Genomic DNA, 16608 nt, shown 5'->3' with positions numbered 1-16608 from the left:
GTGATAAAATTCTGGAATGGTCTGCCAATTGAGGCTTTAGGGCATGGGTTGGACTCGTTGATCTTTAATGTCTCTTCCAACTTAGTCATTCTGTGAATTTTGTGAATTCAAATGAATCATATCCAAAGCATAAGTAGAATTTTCATGGCCTTCATCATGACCCCAAGCATTTAATTTCTTCCTCATTCCTCTAAACAGTCCCAGTTCATTTCCTTGTGAGGGAGGATTTGCCAAGCACTCTGTCTCAGTTGCTGTAGGTAAAGGATGAGCCAGAACCTGAGCCATCCCACTCCGCTAGTCTCCATAGCTAGGTTATGCAGGAATTTATAATTTTTTTGTTATAAAAGTTAATTGAGCCTATGGTATTGCTTAATAGGATAAAGCACTTGTTTTTCTGAGGTATTTGTTTTCCCAAAGAAAAATGCTTCTCTATCAGGCAGACAGGCAATTTTTTTTACAATAATCTCAATAAAGAAGCAAATTCATTCTCAAAATATTAAATAAATAAATCGTATAAAATATGAAAAGATGCATGAGAATGAAGCAATTTTCAGATTGGCCAAATGATCAGTCTAAGGGATAAGTCTTGGTAAAATCACATTAACTAATTTCACACATGGTCATTGTCAGGTAATACCTACTCTAATAGATTACACATCATGCCCTGGCAAGAGTCAGCAAAGCTGTTGGCTTGATGCTCTAGTGACAGTACAGATCTCCTGACTTGTGCCGTGTTGGTGGTCTACTCGTAGAAAATGAGCATAGTGTTGGTGAACTGCCCCACCTTGGCTTATCTGTGTCTTTTTTTTTTTTTTTTTTTATATAGTTTACCGCTAGCTGTCATTGGGAGCTGCCAGTTCTTACCAGGATTAATCAGAGGGCATAAACCTCAAGCCATAGTTGTGTATTCATATTGATGAAACAATTTTAAGGTCTCTAATATTACAGAAAGGGAAGGTAAAACAATAGGTGATTATTCATGGCTTCTCAGTGTGAGATGACCTTTCATACAGCCACTACCATAGTGAGCATAAACAGGTGCCATCTGTTACCTATTTTGCATTCATTTTGCTGCACAGGTCATTCAACTATAGAGGTAAAAATACTAGAGTCTGAAGTTTCCCTAGTGGTGAAGGATAAAGGATTGTGGTGAACGCTTCTATAATTCCACCCTGGAACAGAAAATAAACAGCAAATCTTGAAACATGTAGTTTTGTTTATTAATAAGTTTAGTTATGTTTATGAATAAGATATCATTAAAATTTCAAATATGCCTGAATTTCTTACTTATTTATGACTCAAGGAAATGAAAAGCAACTTTCTTGATGCTGTCTATGGATGCAACACAGCTAGTTTCCTGAGCAACACTAGTGTCATGGGTTGGTCTGGCATCAAAATGAAAGAAAAGTAACATCTGTTTTCTTCTGAAAAACTACTTCAGGAACCTTTGGAGTTTATTTAGTAAGCAGTTCAAGGAAATTTTTGAACATGTGTTCTTACTAATAAAGGCAAAAATACTTATTCCCCTTCATCCCAGTGTTTTTGAGATTTATGGTATTTATTAATTTTCTGTTAATCTAGAACCCCTCACTTTCTGAAATGAGTAAAAAGATAAAAGCGTGGATAGCTTGCTTTCTCTGAAGAAAAAGCCCTGGATTTTAAAAGCTTGTGGTTAAATTCCTCATGGAAATTTCAGATGCATAAATACAAAATGGTTAATGTAATATGATCTAATATGTTAACAGTGTGTCCTGAAGTAATAATTTTCTTTCAAAAGGAAATTATTTCCAGCACAAACTATGGGATTTTAGTTACCGTAGTTGAATTACTATGAATGAAACAGTTATGTTGTCCATAGCTGAAAGTTCCCTTTCCTTTTTTTCTCTTTGTCTTTTGAAGTCTATTGATCCTGGCCAGCAGTTCACATGGGAACACTCTAACCTGGAAGTAAACAAACCAAAGAATAGATATGCGAATGTAATTGCATACGACCATTCTCGTGTTCTACTCTCAGCAATAGAAGGTAAGGAGACCTTTAAAATTAAATTAATTAAATCCTAACATCTAGAATAATTTTACCAATCAATATCTTCATATAGTAATATAAAGAAGTGTTAATTACAGCACTTCCAGTAAATTCCTGTAACGACAATCCTCTTCTGATGCTTATTGTCAGTAACATATTATGAACTTGCACTAAAAAGTACATTCATGTGTAACACTGAGTGCATTAGGTCCCTGTGTACGTGCCAGTGAGTTATCTGAAGTAAATTAATATTGCTGCTTACTTATACTAACACTACACAGCAAACGTAGCAGTAAACAAACCTTCTTTAATTGAGGCATTTGTTCATCAGTGAAATTATCAAGATATCTGCTCATTGAATTTTACTTTGCAGAACCTTATTGTGGGAAAAAAAATCAGTTGAACTTCATGTCCTCTGGGGAAATTTTGAAAACTCTCTCTTAGAACTTTAATTTTAATTTCCAATATAAATATCAAACTAGAGTTTTTAAACAAATGCCCACATGCAGGCATTTTTGGGAGTATCTCACTGACCAAAGATTGACAGTGTGATTTAGTGAGAGCTTTTCATTATATCTTTGTTACAAAGCTTCCCAAAATAATAAACACTTTAAAGTTTTATCTCAAGCAAACTGTTACAGGCAGCCAGTCCTAGGTGTTGTGTCTGTTTTACCAAGCATCAGGACATACTAGTTTTCACTCAGAGGATTCTTTTTATTTTTTTCCAATTCTGACTTACTATTAACCTATTTCTTAGGTTGAAGACGGATTTTCAGTTTATTCTATGTTGTTGACAGTCAAGTATTAGTGATGGCCATAATCAAACAAATTATATGTTTAAATGACACAATTTAAATGAAAATAAGAGTTGTCTTTAGTTAGCTCCAACAGGACTTGCATACAATATATAAGATAGAGGGATCTGTATTCAAGGTCATAGTTATTTCAGTCATAATGTGGTACAAGTTAAACTGCAAGAATTGTAATTTATGGTTATAAACAGTTGCTTATCTTTGGCTACTCCAGACCTAAAGACACTGGATTTATAGGTGTAATCCACTTTCATATTAGCTTCTTGGTGAAGAAAAAGGCAATCCCACTGACTGAAGTTTAGATCTTTCCTCATTCATTGCGTCTGCATACCATAGGCTTTGATAATACGGATAAGAGCTTCTCAAATGTATTAGCAAATTTTAATGATTACCTTGAAGAATATGCATATGATAAGCTGCTCATATTTTTCCACCTTTGAGGTTCATATAGCAGTTCTGACAAGATTTTTTTTTGCAACATACAATTTTTCATATTGCCTTGTAAAAGAATATGGCTGGTGTAGAAACCTGGCTCTACCTGTCTCAACACTAAAGAGAGGCTATTCTAATTATCACTATATGTAATGTAACTCAATAAATATATTCTTTCCTGTCTCTCTTTGACAAGAGGTCAAAGTACATGGCCTGAATAGGTCAGGAACAGCAACTGGACGGGGTTTCTGAATGGCGTTCTTCAGAACAAAATACTTAACTGGGAGATAAGTGTAACTGGCAAAAAGAAGACTCAATTTTTTCCAGGGATTTTGTTTGGAAAAAGAGTTGTGTAAAGGAGGAGAGAAGGAAAGCAAAAAAATTAAATGCAATCAAATTTATTTGATAATTTATATATTAGAAACCTGGACTGCCACATTTCTCTGAAATTTTGTTCTCTTTAAAGAAAAATTAATATATTCAGAAAATGAGAAGAACTGGCAAAAAGAAGACTCAATTTTTTCCAGGGATTTTGTTTGGAAAAAGAGTTGTGTAAAGGAGGAGAGAAGGAAAGCAAAAAAATTAAATGCAATCAAATTTATTTGATAATTTATATATTAGAAACCTGGACTGCCACATTTCTCTGAAATTTTGTTCTCTTTAAAGAAAAATTAATATATTCAGAGAATGAGAAGAAAATTTAAGAGGCAAAGAAGAAAATGTTAGTGAAAGTAATTGAAAGTATGAAATTACACAGTTCTTTGGACTATATTTTTACATAAGTGATAGTAAAAATGTGGAAAAAAATTTACATTGTACCTGGAAAGGATTGAGTATTTTAAGGATCAGGGATAAAAATATAGTTAAATTGTAATGTTTGTTTGCCTTTTTTAAGTAAGAAATACCACAATGAGGCTAAAATTTCTACATCTTTCAAATAGTCACTGAGTCTACAGAGAGAAAAGTATTATAACCTTTTGTAATATTAGTCTTGGATGTAAGACCACAAATGCAATATTCACCCATTTGGTGATTTGCATGATTTTAATTTTTTTCCAAGTCTGTAGATTATGGTGAAAATAGCATATGGTGAATAAATCAAATATTAAATGCCTTTTTATAAGATAATATTTAATCTTGAAAACAGAAATAATTTGGTATATAATTATCCCCTTAAAAATTTTTATTCCTGGGATTTTACATGATTGCGTAGATGAAATTTTGTCTATGTACCTTCAAAAGTTTAATAAATTTGTTTTAGCATTTAGTAAAAAGTACTTGTCATTCAGGTTTTAAGTAGATATTTCAGATATGAAAATACACAGCCTGGCCAGCACTTTATTCAGTTGATAGGTTTGTTTCTTTTCATGTTACCAGAGAAATCAGGATTTGGAATATTACTTAAAAATGAATTCTCCTTTACCTATGTTACTATACAACTTGATCTGGACATAAATTTGGACTACAATATATTTTGCTACAACTATTTGGAGAATATTTGGTACATATATGCATGTACATATACATGCCTACACGTAGACCTCATCTGCATTTCTTTGGTGGCCACAAGAAAACTAATATTTTTAGTGAGGTTTGTATAGTAGCTGTGCCTTTCTAATGAAAAGAGCTCCATTTTACACCTAGACAGTTGCTTGCTGTTTAAGAGCAAATATATATGCAGAAAAGACTAAGCATCTGCCAAACTGTAATCCTACACTGATGAACATTTAGCATCTTAACAGTGTTGCAGAAATATGGAATGTTGTAATTGGTACTTCAGAATGAGACACAAGGCCAGTTTTGTGCCATAGCAGAACTCTGTAGCCTGTTTGGAGTGATTACTAGAAAGTCTTGAGAAGCAATTAGCAGAGATTTGAAATTACTTCTTTCCAACTATTGATAATATCAAATTGTTAAAAATTGTATTAGCCCTGAAACACAAGGCTTACTAACACTTTAAAAGTACTTTGGTACCCTTCCTAACTCCTGTTAAAACCTTTTGAATCCCCACTAAGTTCTTGACCTCTCTAATTACATACCGTATGGAGTTCCACAACATAATTACTCATTTCACAGAAATACTTTTGTTATCACTGTTTAAATTTATTACATTAGATTTCCCTTTGGAGAGAAAACCCAGGTTGGACATGGTAATTTGGTTTTCCTCCTGAATAGAAAATTTTACTTTGCAAAATTTTGTTCCCATGTTCTTGAAATCTGATTGAAGTCTTAAAATCAGGTCATATTGTGCTGTCTTTGGCTGTTTCTGAGATGGACACTTGGAATTTTAAAGTATAATGACAGAATTTTAGAATGTAGTGAAGTTTATTATATGCATCCAAATGGATTTAAGGGAGATTTTACTGATCAAAAGACAAACAGATTGAGTTAAAACAGCTAGGTCTGTGATCTTCAACCTCTAAGAAGTAAATAAAAATTCAGGGGGTGGGGAGGGACATTCTGCATTTTAAAATGCCTTGCCAATTCTTTTAGGAGATATTAATGACTAAAAGTCTTCTATATGTGGATGCATTTGCATAATGCCAGTTATTAAAAGAAAAAAAATACCTATGATACTTCAGCAGGGTAATTTTTTTATGGGAAATTTAGTGACTTTAAAATTCTGCTAGAAAATTAGAAAGCTCTGACTGTAATACAAATGGTCAAGAAAGAAAAGGCAAGAAGCTGCTAATATTCTTACTTGTCTGATGGCCAGTTGCCAGTAAATTGGCTTTGATTATACAGACCATCATCCTAGGATTTAGAAATTGTTTGGAGCATTGTAACTATGGAAGAGTCATGACCTGTACAAAGTATTTGCACCCTGTCACATTGCATTTATGTTGCCTTCTGCTAACAATAGGAACTGAATGACTCCTCACCCTACAAGTTTGAAGCGCCTTAAAAACAACAAAACTATTTTGGTGATGGATACAGAAATACTCATAGAGAATATGGATACAGAAAGATGGGTGAAGTGATTTCATGGTGTTAGGGCCCCTGTGAAGTAGATTTCATAGTGTAGATGTCGTGGTGCGTGTCTTGACAACAATGCTGAGACAAGCTGTAGGTGTGTGAGCCTGCTGATACTGTAATAGTTATAACTTAAATGCTGCCATTCTTGATACCCTTAAAATCTAGTCAGAACAATTTTTCCTGCATATGTTGACATACTTTCCATTGGGAAAAACTCCAAGAAAACATCTGGTGGCTTTGTTCTTCAATGACTGATGAAGATTTGGTACATGTTTACTGTGAACGCTCATATTGAAACTGGGTTTTGCAAGAAATATCAAGTCAGATATAAATTCATTTCATATTAGTAGAGACACTCATCGCCTCTTTGAGTGCATAATTTAGAGTATAAATTAATATTTCTATTCAATAAAAGATTCCTTTGTCTGTTAACTGCTGTGTTACTCAGCGTTAAATAGATCACTAAACCCAGCTTCAGACAGCAGTAAAATAATCACAGTGTGATGACATCATGTTAGATTTCAATATCTGCTTTGCAGTATTGTTTAACATACTGCCATCTGCACATACTGTCATGCATTGTGGATCGTTTCCTGATGCAGTGCTCTTACCTATGCCACTGAGGACCTACACAGAACAATCCGTTTATTTCCCTTCTGGAGTCCTTAATACTAGACAGTTCTTAGACCAAAACCGAACAAATTCATGCTTAGTTTTGGTTTTTTTAATAAAGGAACTTCTCCTTTTTCCCATGTATTTCTGCTGATCACCTTCCAAGTTTCTTTTCTCACCTGCAATCTTCCAAATTTCTCATCTTGCCTGCAGATCTACATTCTTAGTTCTTCATTTGCATGCTTACATTTCACTTTTGTCACCTTTTCCCTTTCCTCTCAAATACTTCTCTTCCGCCCTCTAAACAATCCCTTTCTTTGTCAGACCTAATTCTGCATCTGCTGCCTATCCCTTTCTGGCATTGCCTTCTGTCCATAAATTCTCCCTAATTCAACATTTCTCTTTGAGTCTCCATACCATTCATGTTTTCCCTCTTCACCATACTCTCCTATTCCTCCTAACAGTCCAGGTATCAATAGGTTATCAATCCACCTATCTATAGGTTTTCTTTTCCCGACATTTCTTTTTCCTTCTTCATCCTTCATCTTTTCCTTTCCTTCATCCTTCTAGGATGATATGTAGAGAATTTTCTTTAGTCTTTATTAAAAACCTTCATTTTACAAATATTCACTACTGGAGTACTTCATTGGTTTTGTGCTGCTCCATATTTCAGTGAGTTCTTAAAGTACAGATTTGTGCTTGGACCATTTCAATTTGATTATTTGCTTAACTATATAGATTTCATGTAACAAAAACATCCACAGAAACACTTGTTACTGGCACCTAGCACCTGTTCATTGGCCAAGGTGATTAAGGAATGACAGTTGATGTAATTTTTTTGGATTTCAGCAAAGCTTTTAATACCTTCTCTCATGGTCTATGTTTTTGGACAAAATGTTGAGCATACAGTTGGATAAACACATCATGTGATGGGTGAGCAACTGGTTCACAGGTCAGGCACAAGGGGTTGCAGTGAATGGGGTGACGTCAGGTTGGGAACCTGCCACTAGTGGGATTCTGTAGGGCTCCACCTTAGAGCTGGTGCTCTTCAACGTCTTCATAAATGACTTGGATGTAGGACTGGAAGGGATACTAACCATGTTTGGAAACTATACAAAACTGCGGAAGCTGTTGACTCCCATAAAGGTAAGTAGGCCCTACAGAGTTTCCTTGACAAATCAGGGGGCTGAACAATCAACAACCACAGGAAGTTCAACAAGACAAAGTGCAAGATTCTGCACCTAGGATGGGGCAACCTTGGAAGTAAAAACAGGTGGAGAATGAGATGCTGGAGAGCAGAAAAGGACCTGGGGAGCGAGTTGAACATGAGTCAGCAGTGCCCGGGCAGCCAGGATGGACAAACGTCCTCAGGGGCATCAGGCACAATATTGCCAACCAGGGCTGCTGTCACAACCCATGGCAAGGGGCACATTGTCATGCTGAGTTCTCATCAGGCTGTACAAAGGAGCCGGACTGGAGTGAGATCTCTTGTGCTTTTGTTCTTAAGGCATGCCGTAACTCCAACAATCAGACAACTATTTAGAGTCCAAAAGTGTTGTCCAACAAGCCTCTACATTCTTACAACTTGCTTCCACAAATGTGGTGGCTAGCAAGCCCTTAATTTTGTACAGTACACTAATATAGCTCTCAAGTCCTAAAATTAACCCCTCAAAGGTCCTGGCTAACAAGCCACAACACATGTTCACAATCTCCCCACTCCTGCAATAAAGTTCAGTATGGAGTATGGGATAGAATGGCAGCTGTGGTTTGATCAGACAAAGCAAGAGAGAGAGAGAACAAAGAATATCACCCCAGATTCCACATGGTTCCTTCCATGTGGATGGTGCAGAGCTGGGGTGGTGTGACAAAGAAAGCAAGAGAGAAGGAGATGAAAAAGAGAGGATAGCAAGGGGCCTGATCTGCATCCTTTTGTAGTTAACCTGATGCATTCTTCTTATATAAATTAGATTTTTCTCACTGTTTTGTTCACACATGCACAACCAGCCTGTGGTTTTTGCTCTGACATTGTTCAAAACACCAGACATTGATTTAAACCAGTAGTACAACTTCATCAACACTCTGAGTTCATAATGGTATTTTTCCAACTTGTTTACAAGCATGACAGAATTTAATCCTATTACTTCACACTATTTATGCACATGACTAAAAGCACATGTCTTAGGGAAGCAGCGCAGAAACAAAGCTTTATAGTTTAATTTATTTTAAATAGAAAGGCTGTTCAGTACTCAGCCTTTGTAAAGGCTTGAAATAATTTCACTATTTGATTTGAGTTTGTGAATAAAATGTGAAGTCTAATTAAAGTTATTTAAGATTATAACTCTCCTCAGGAAATCAAGTGAATCATTCCTAGGGTCTACATTATTAGCCTTGTGGATCTGAGTCTATGTTGCAGTAAGCTGTACTGTCATCTCAGCTCATGAGTTCTCCACATAAATTGAGAGCAATACAGTTCATGGGGTTTTTTATCTTCTGTACTTTAATTGTGGCATTGGGCTAATTTTATTTCATTGCTCATTCACTTGGACTAAGTAAAAACTAAACTTTGTTCTCTTGAGATATTTAAAAGTAGATTGTCTTTTGTGCTGACCTACTCACCTGATTCTTCCCCCATTGTGTTTAACTCCTGTATGGCTAAATTAAGAGATTGCAGACTCTGGTCATTCATCACCATAGTTGAAAATGCTACTAGAAAATAGTTACGGTAGAATCATGGTTCAGGAGCTTGGTCTTTAACTGACTTCATGTGCAGAAATTGTGTCTCTGCTTTCATGAAACTTATAAAAGTCAGGTTATACTGCATAGATTACCCTAAATTTATACTTCAGGTATGCCATCCTAAAGGTACAATAAATCCCACTGATGCCAAAAGACGTAGGTAAAGTTCATATCAATTTTACAGAATTTGGTTGCTTTGTCCCTTTTTTGACCCATGCTTTTACAGAACAACTGACCTCTCTTAACTATGAAACCCAAATTTAAGTAATGATGGCAATTGCTGCTGTGCTTGTGGGTATGTTGCCTTCAAGCTATGGCAGCTAAAAAAAGTTTGCAGGATTTCATTGTACTGCAGTCAGACTGGTTGTCATTTGATTGTTTTTGCACTATTGGACTTGACACAAAATTGTTCTGTTTTCTCAGCTCAGAATGAGGTTATGGCCAGAAAAGTCATTTCAGAAAAGGAAATTTTAATATTCAGATATACTTGTTGTTGATGATTTTTTATTCTTTGTCATTGTAGGTATTTACAGATATTCAATTGTTGTATTTGTTATTTTTAACAAATTCATTAGTCCTCTCATCATGAGGCACCTTCCCTAGAGGGCTTTAAGGATTTTGGAGGAGGATGTGAAACTGAGGTCATGCATGAAAAGAGACTCTGTGAGAAATGGGTACAATACTTAAAGGGACTATGAGAATGGATAGAGAACAGAGAACATCCCTAATGGATACTATGTGAGAGAGAGAAAATGGAGCTGAGCATTCTGGATCAAGTATTGTTGAGTACTGTACAGTACTATTAAGTACTGTATTCTGCTAGCAATAAATGCTTGATGCAAAGCTCAGTGCAAGTGTTGAAGCAACGTGTTTTGTTGGGGTTTTTTTTCCCCAAAACTTCATTGGTTAATCCATTAATTAACCAATTAACCAATGGGCCTGTGGTAAATGGAATTTCATGTCCATGTCCGAAGTATATCCTCATTTGGTGCAGTGAAGCTGACTTGCCTTGTAAAATAATTTTTCTAGCTAAAGGACATACAGAATTTTTCATGTCCACTTTACAGAAATACAGTAGAGAAACAGAGTGAAATTTTCCACTTTAATCTATATTTGAAGAAATCTTCCTTCCATTTGTCAATATTCTTAATCTTAATTCTTTCTGACATGAATCTTAGATCAAGGAAGGTGTAATCTGAAAGCTTTTCTTCATTCTAATTGAAAGAATTAGAATTTATTTAATTTATAAGGTATATATTTTAATATAATTTTTCAATAAATTCAATACAAATTGGCAAGTAGAAAGAGAATTTACAATTTTAGGCATTCTGGATTTCTTTACATCAGGTACTAGTATTGGTTGCTAAAATTCATAAAGATCATTCTTTAGGGAACAGCTTGCAATAGTTCTCATGCTTAATTTTCACACTGAGTTTGTGCATTATCAGTTCCAGAGGACAGCTTTCCCAGAAGATCATTTAACCACTTTACAAAGTGTTGTTTTTCATTTTTTCCTCAGGCTTTTATTTATAAGATGTGCTTCAAAGTACGATACCAGGCATCATAATAGAATTCTAATTTATGCAGAAAACATTTCTTTCCAGCTTTCTCAGTTCCTTTGGTAATAATACCCAGTTGGTGTAGATCTCTCCTGTTGGCTTCATTCTTCTTTCTCATCTGTTTTGTGAAAAAAAATATTATTATCTTGATAAAGGAAGAAAATACAAAGCATTGTGAAAATACAAATACATTGTGCCTAGCAGTTATATTTTCGATATCATTAATTCCACTATCCACAATAAGAAGTGTCACATAGAACAGCTTCAAGTCTACAAGAATGATGCTTTTGAACTCCACTTTCAGACTTTCATGGAGGGAAATCATGCTTTTCAGCTATGGACTATGCAGGTTAACAAGTTTTTTTCGTTTGTTTGTTTTATTTTTCTCCTGAAGAAATTTTCAGTCAGGTCAAATCAGTCAGACATATGCCTGTGTCCATTCTTACATCTTGCCTGAGGAGTGCCATTTTCTGCCTCTCTTGTAACCCTGAAGTCAGAAAGTCTTTCCATCTCTGAAATATTCTGTCAAGATTTTCTTCTAATTGTGTACAGAAAATAAAAACAAATTAAAAATTTAGTTTAAATATGATTTGAACATATGAAACAAGAACATATATGGAACTTTATCGGGCTTGAAGGCAAAATTTTTTACTAGACTACAGCTGCAGTAACCCATAATCTGAATAATTTCCAGATTATATTGTATATTACTTACTGTGACATTTGGTCTGTGGGTTCATTCACTGCTAAGTTAGTAGTGGATTGAAACATTCAAGTTTACCCTGAATAAGTACTGAAACAATTAAAATTGTAGCTTAAAAGGAACAGTCCTTTTTAAAGAGGTACCCCTAATTTCCATTCAAATTAAAAATATTTTGGAAGACATTTTCAGACGTGTGCTACTTATACTCAGGAAAGATAGGAGTGTGCAGCTCCAGTAATTCCTGATTTGGAATCACTAGCAGGAGATAATGCATCAGAATCTATTTGAAGATTTTGTTTCTGACAAAGATGTTGGGAAATATTTATTAACAATTTATTCTGTTTCATAGACAAAGAAACTCAATTTTGTTGCTTTGATGAGGGAAAACAGTCATAGCTGTAGAATAAATCTGGAGCTGGTATCATCGCCTTGACTTTCTTTTGCAAGAGTTTGTGGAACCTCCACAATTTCTTGGGGTTGTAAAGTTGTGTGTGGCAGATTGGCTGCATAAATATAAATCATTCATTTCTGCTCAAATAAGTAACTTCTGTCAATTACTTCAACAAAACTTACTAAGTTGCAGATGACTATATTCAGCTAATTAACACTGCTTTGCCATTCAGCCAGCGCTGAGATCTCACATGAGTATCTTATTTCTTTCTCTAGTGATCAGTTAAAATAACGGCAGGGACATAAAAATGGTTCCCTCAGTGCTTTATCTTTCAGCACACATGTAGTCTGAGTTAAAAGCTGGACACTGCACTGCTGAATTCAGCAGTGGTCTGAGAATTTTAAGTCCATATTTATCCATTTCCATGAGTATGCCTGCCTTGTTAGTGCAGACTAATAATGTGACCTTTGCTACAGCCAGTACGCCTCCTTGGCCTGGGTAGGCAGCATGTTCCACTCCAGGCTTCCTGTGGCATACCCTGCGTTATATAGATTGCAGTTAGGAACTGACCTGCTTCCTATGGGGCTCTAAGAAGGGACATGTGTCTGGTAGACACAGCAAAAGTTCCTGTATAAGTCTTGTCCAAAATACCTGAGCCTCAAGCAAATAATGGTGTAGGTCCCATGTGCTCACAAGTCTTGGATCCCACTTCTTTTAATGCTTTTAATTCTTATTCAGTGTTGCAAAGGTCTTTATTTCATGCATACACCATATAGAAAATTTCACTGTTTCTTAAATCTGGCTTATATAATGTGTTTTGTTACAATAAAACTCATAATTATCTTAGCGTTTAATGGAGAAAATGAAAATAGTAATGATATTAATAATCTTGATGATTTTTTTTTCTTATGTATTTAAAGGAATTGCAGTGACCTCAACAAGAATGTTTGAGGAGCCTACTCAGGGGGTCTGATTGAGAATCCTCAAAGAGGTCTGTCCCAGGTAGCACTGCCATATTTTGGCTGTTTGCAGGCAGCATCAGACCAGCTTTTAAATGCTGCTGTGTTGACCCAAAGTCTCTCTACCTGATACAGATTTTCAAGCTTCTTTTATATTTCTTATCACATGAAGTATCTTTTTTCAAAAGAACAATTATTCCCAGAGAGACACCATGCCTCTTGACTCCACAGATGGCCTACACTCACATGTGAGTACCCATGCACTCTTTGGCACACCACAGCAAGCCAGGATTCATCAAATCCAGTGTCGTGGGATTGTTCAGCCCCTGTAAAACAGGACAACAGAGAAACTCTGCCCTGTGTTTTCACTCTCCTCTCTTTGCAGGCATCCCAGGCAGCGACTATATCAATGCCAATTACATCGATGGATACAGGAAGCAGAATGCTTATATAGCAACGCAGGGGGCATTGCCAGAAACCTTTGGTGACTTCTGGAGAATGATGTGGGAGCAACAAGGTGCAACAGTCGTCATGATGACAAAACTAGAGGAGAGGTCCAGGGTAAGGAAAACTTATGCAAGGTTAAAAATATTGTACCTGAGTTACCACTAATGTCAGGGTTTTGTTTCCTTCATGTATGCTTGTCTGTCTTCTTTATATGTGTAAAAACGGAGGGGATTTTTAGGTTACCACAAGTTTAAAGTGTCTGCACCGCAAAAATTACTTATACTTATATAGGACATCTTGCTTTCACTATGAAACTACCAAGTCACAACATTTATTTAGTTTTTTTTATGCTCTGGAAAATTTTTAATTTTTTGATCATAGTGATTTTGGGGGTTGTTTTTTTTTTAATCATGTTGGAAATCTTATGAGGTGACCAAAAGAATTACTTCCTCTATAGTAATAAGAACATGATTGTGTCATCCTGTTATGAGGAAGTTAGTGTATGGCAACAGCATTCAGTTCTCAGTTTTAAATGGTATAAATTCACGATTGTTGAATATCAATGAAGATTTGGATTTGCTTGAGAAACATTTTTTTTTTAGCACATGCTGGTAGCTAGGAGAATTACAACAGCACATGCAATAACAGAATACAAAATTATCCATGGTATTTCAAATTCAATTTTGCAGACCAAAGTAAAATTAGGAAAGCAAAGCACTAAAACATACAGATATTGTTCTGATAATAGCATGATACTATTCAAATAATTAAACTATAGATTCTATTATTAGAAGAGTTATAATAAAATATGTGCTATATGTAAAGGGAAATAAAAATATTAATTAGGTTTTTAATAAGATAAAGAAAGTGATAGAAAGTGTAGTGACAGATCATAGTGTGTTGCATGAAGATTTACTAGTGGGTCCATATTTGGTGGCATTTATCAATTCTAAGAGTGGATGTTATTACAGAGGAAAGAGTAAAAGGAAAGACAATAACAGAAGATAAGAGAAAGATGGGGAGAAAGAGAAACGAGAAAAATCATCAGCAGCAGTCAATCAGGAAGACAAACAAGTATTTAGCCATCAGTGGTGGATCGTCTATCAAACTTTTTCTACAATAACAGTATTTTGTGTCAAGAGGTACTTGAAGTTCTCATGTGTTGTTTGTCATACTGTTACCATTGCTGGGAGCACAGGTTGGCTAAGCAGAGTGCTGCACAGCTGGTTCATTGCTGAGCTCTCTGCAAACACATTTATGAGGCCTATATCATAAGCCAGAAACTTCAACAGGACATAGAAATCAGAAACTGGGAGAAAGAAGTGGTGATTCTAACATCAGTGTAATCACTTCCCTTGGGTCCTTGCCAACAGCAGTAGAAGAGTTTTCAAATCCAGGAGGTGAATAACAAACAAGAGTGCCACAGAAAAACACTGCTGCAACCATTCTGAGGTACTCTCTCCTAGAAGCTTGTGTGAAGGGGCAGGAAGCTGCAAGTGGGAAGCAGGCTGCAGGACTGCAGGTGGAAGGTAGAAAAAGCTAAGGTATTGAAGGCTCTGTGCAGTGAGTTAAAAATGCCATAAGTATGGGGGATCAAGAAGAGTTCAGCAATATAGAAAGACATTACAGAGGAGGACAGAAGATTTATCATCCAGACTGGTTTCGAATCAGTAAAAGTATCTTACAGGGGTAACTGGATAATAGTTGGTATTTCAGTAGTTCATGGATGAGCTCCGTTTCAAAATGAAAATATTTCAGCTTGGAACAGGGTGGAGTGCACCATAAAGTCTAATGCTATACTGTGTTGGCACTGATGTCTTTTTCATGTGCTTGGATACCTATAATTGCAATGATTACGTAACTTGAACCTCTTGGCAGCAGTCATTCTTTCTGGAGGCTTACCAAAACATAAATATTTACTCTTTTACCCTTTCTGTCATTTCTATAAGTAGAGTAGGCTTTTTGCAGTTCAAGCAATGTATAGCATTCTAATTACAGAGTCACTTCCCACATGTTACTTCAACCTACATTAATACCACTGCTTTTACATACCTGATGGCAATTAGTACATAGCACATGGTAATTTTAGCAGAATTTTTAGTTTTATCTTGGGTCTACAGACCTTGTCTAGTCCAGTCACTGCCTATTTGGAATTGAGAAAATGTAATTCTGCCCATTTCTTCACTAATTAATTCTTTAAAATTGCTGGTAAATGACACCAGAGCAAAGAAAAAAATCAGTTCCTAATAAGCAGCCCATTGCAAAAGGTATATTTAAGTACTTGAAAGTTTATCTTAATACTGCAGGCCTCAGACAGCCACTGTCTAGAAGGATGTTTTGATGTAGCTAAATGAAATTCTTCTCTTTCTCTCCAATAATTGCCTAGCAGAGTTTTAAGCTAACTCTAGCCTTTGTTGGCTGCACCCTAAAAAAACACTGATCAGAATAGTAATCACCTCCATAAGTGATTAGCATTCAGAAGCAATACATTCTCTAAGTGGAATGAGAAACTAGACATTCTAGTCAATGGATTGCTCTTGCATTCAATGCTTATATTTGTGTATTTTTGCGCATAATTTAGCGCCTTCTGTGCTCATAGGCTGAATTTGATGCATTCATTGCAGAGCATTACATACCAGCTATCCAGTACATAACTCAGCTCCCAGTCTCAGTCAGCAGCTCTGTGAATATGGCATAGCACTTACCTCTTCTAATACAGTAGCTGCATGTAATGTAATTAATGGTATTGATGGTGAGGCAGCAGTGGGAATCCCTGTGCAGGGAAAAACCCAGTGATGACATTACATTGCTATTTTTTCTTGTGCTATCATTTTTATATAGCATATTCTTGTAGAAGAAAAACAAGTGAGATTTCAAACATGAAATATAAGCACTGTTACATATCATTAGGGATGAAGAGCTTTGCTAATTTTGTTTCTCTTTCTCCTTTGATTC

At 35.7% G+C, this 16608-nt stretch overlaps 1 protein-coding gene across 1 annotated transcript in view; it reads left to right on the top strand.

Annotated features, from left to right (window-relative positions):
- The window catches only part of PTPRD (protein tyrosine phosphatase receptor type D), a 452720-nt gene that overhangs the window by 386937 nt on the left and 49175 nt on the right, over positions 1-16608 (top strand). The window contains 2 exon segments of the mRNA XM_031060787.1: positions 1900-2023; positions 13592-13767. Of these exon segments, the coding sequence (XP_030916647.1) occupies positions 1900-2023; positions 13592-13767 (300 nt within the window).

This window comes from Geospiza fortis, unplaced genomic scaffold (assembly GCF_000277835.1).
Source record: "Geospiza fortis unplaced genomic scaffold, GeoFor_1.0 scaffold491, whole genome shotgun sequence".
Classification (NCBI taxonomy): domain Eukaryota; kingdom Metazoa; phylum Chordata; class Aves; order Passeriformes; family Thraupidae; genus Geospiza; species Geospiza fortis.
Note: the sequence above shows the minus strand (reverse complement) of the source record. Positions and strands in the feature narration are given on the sequence as shown.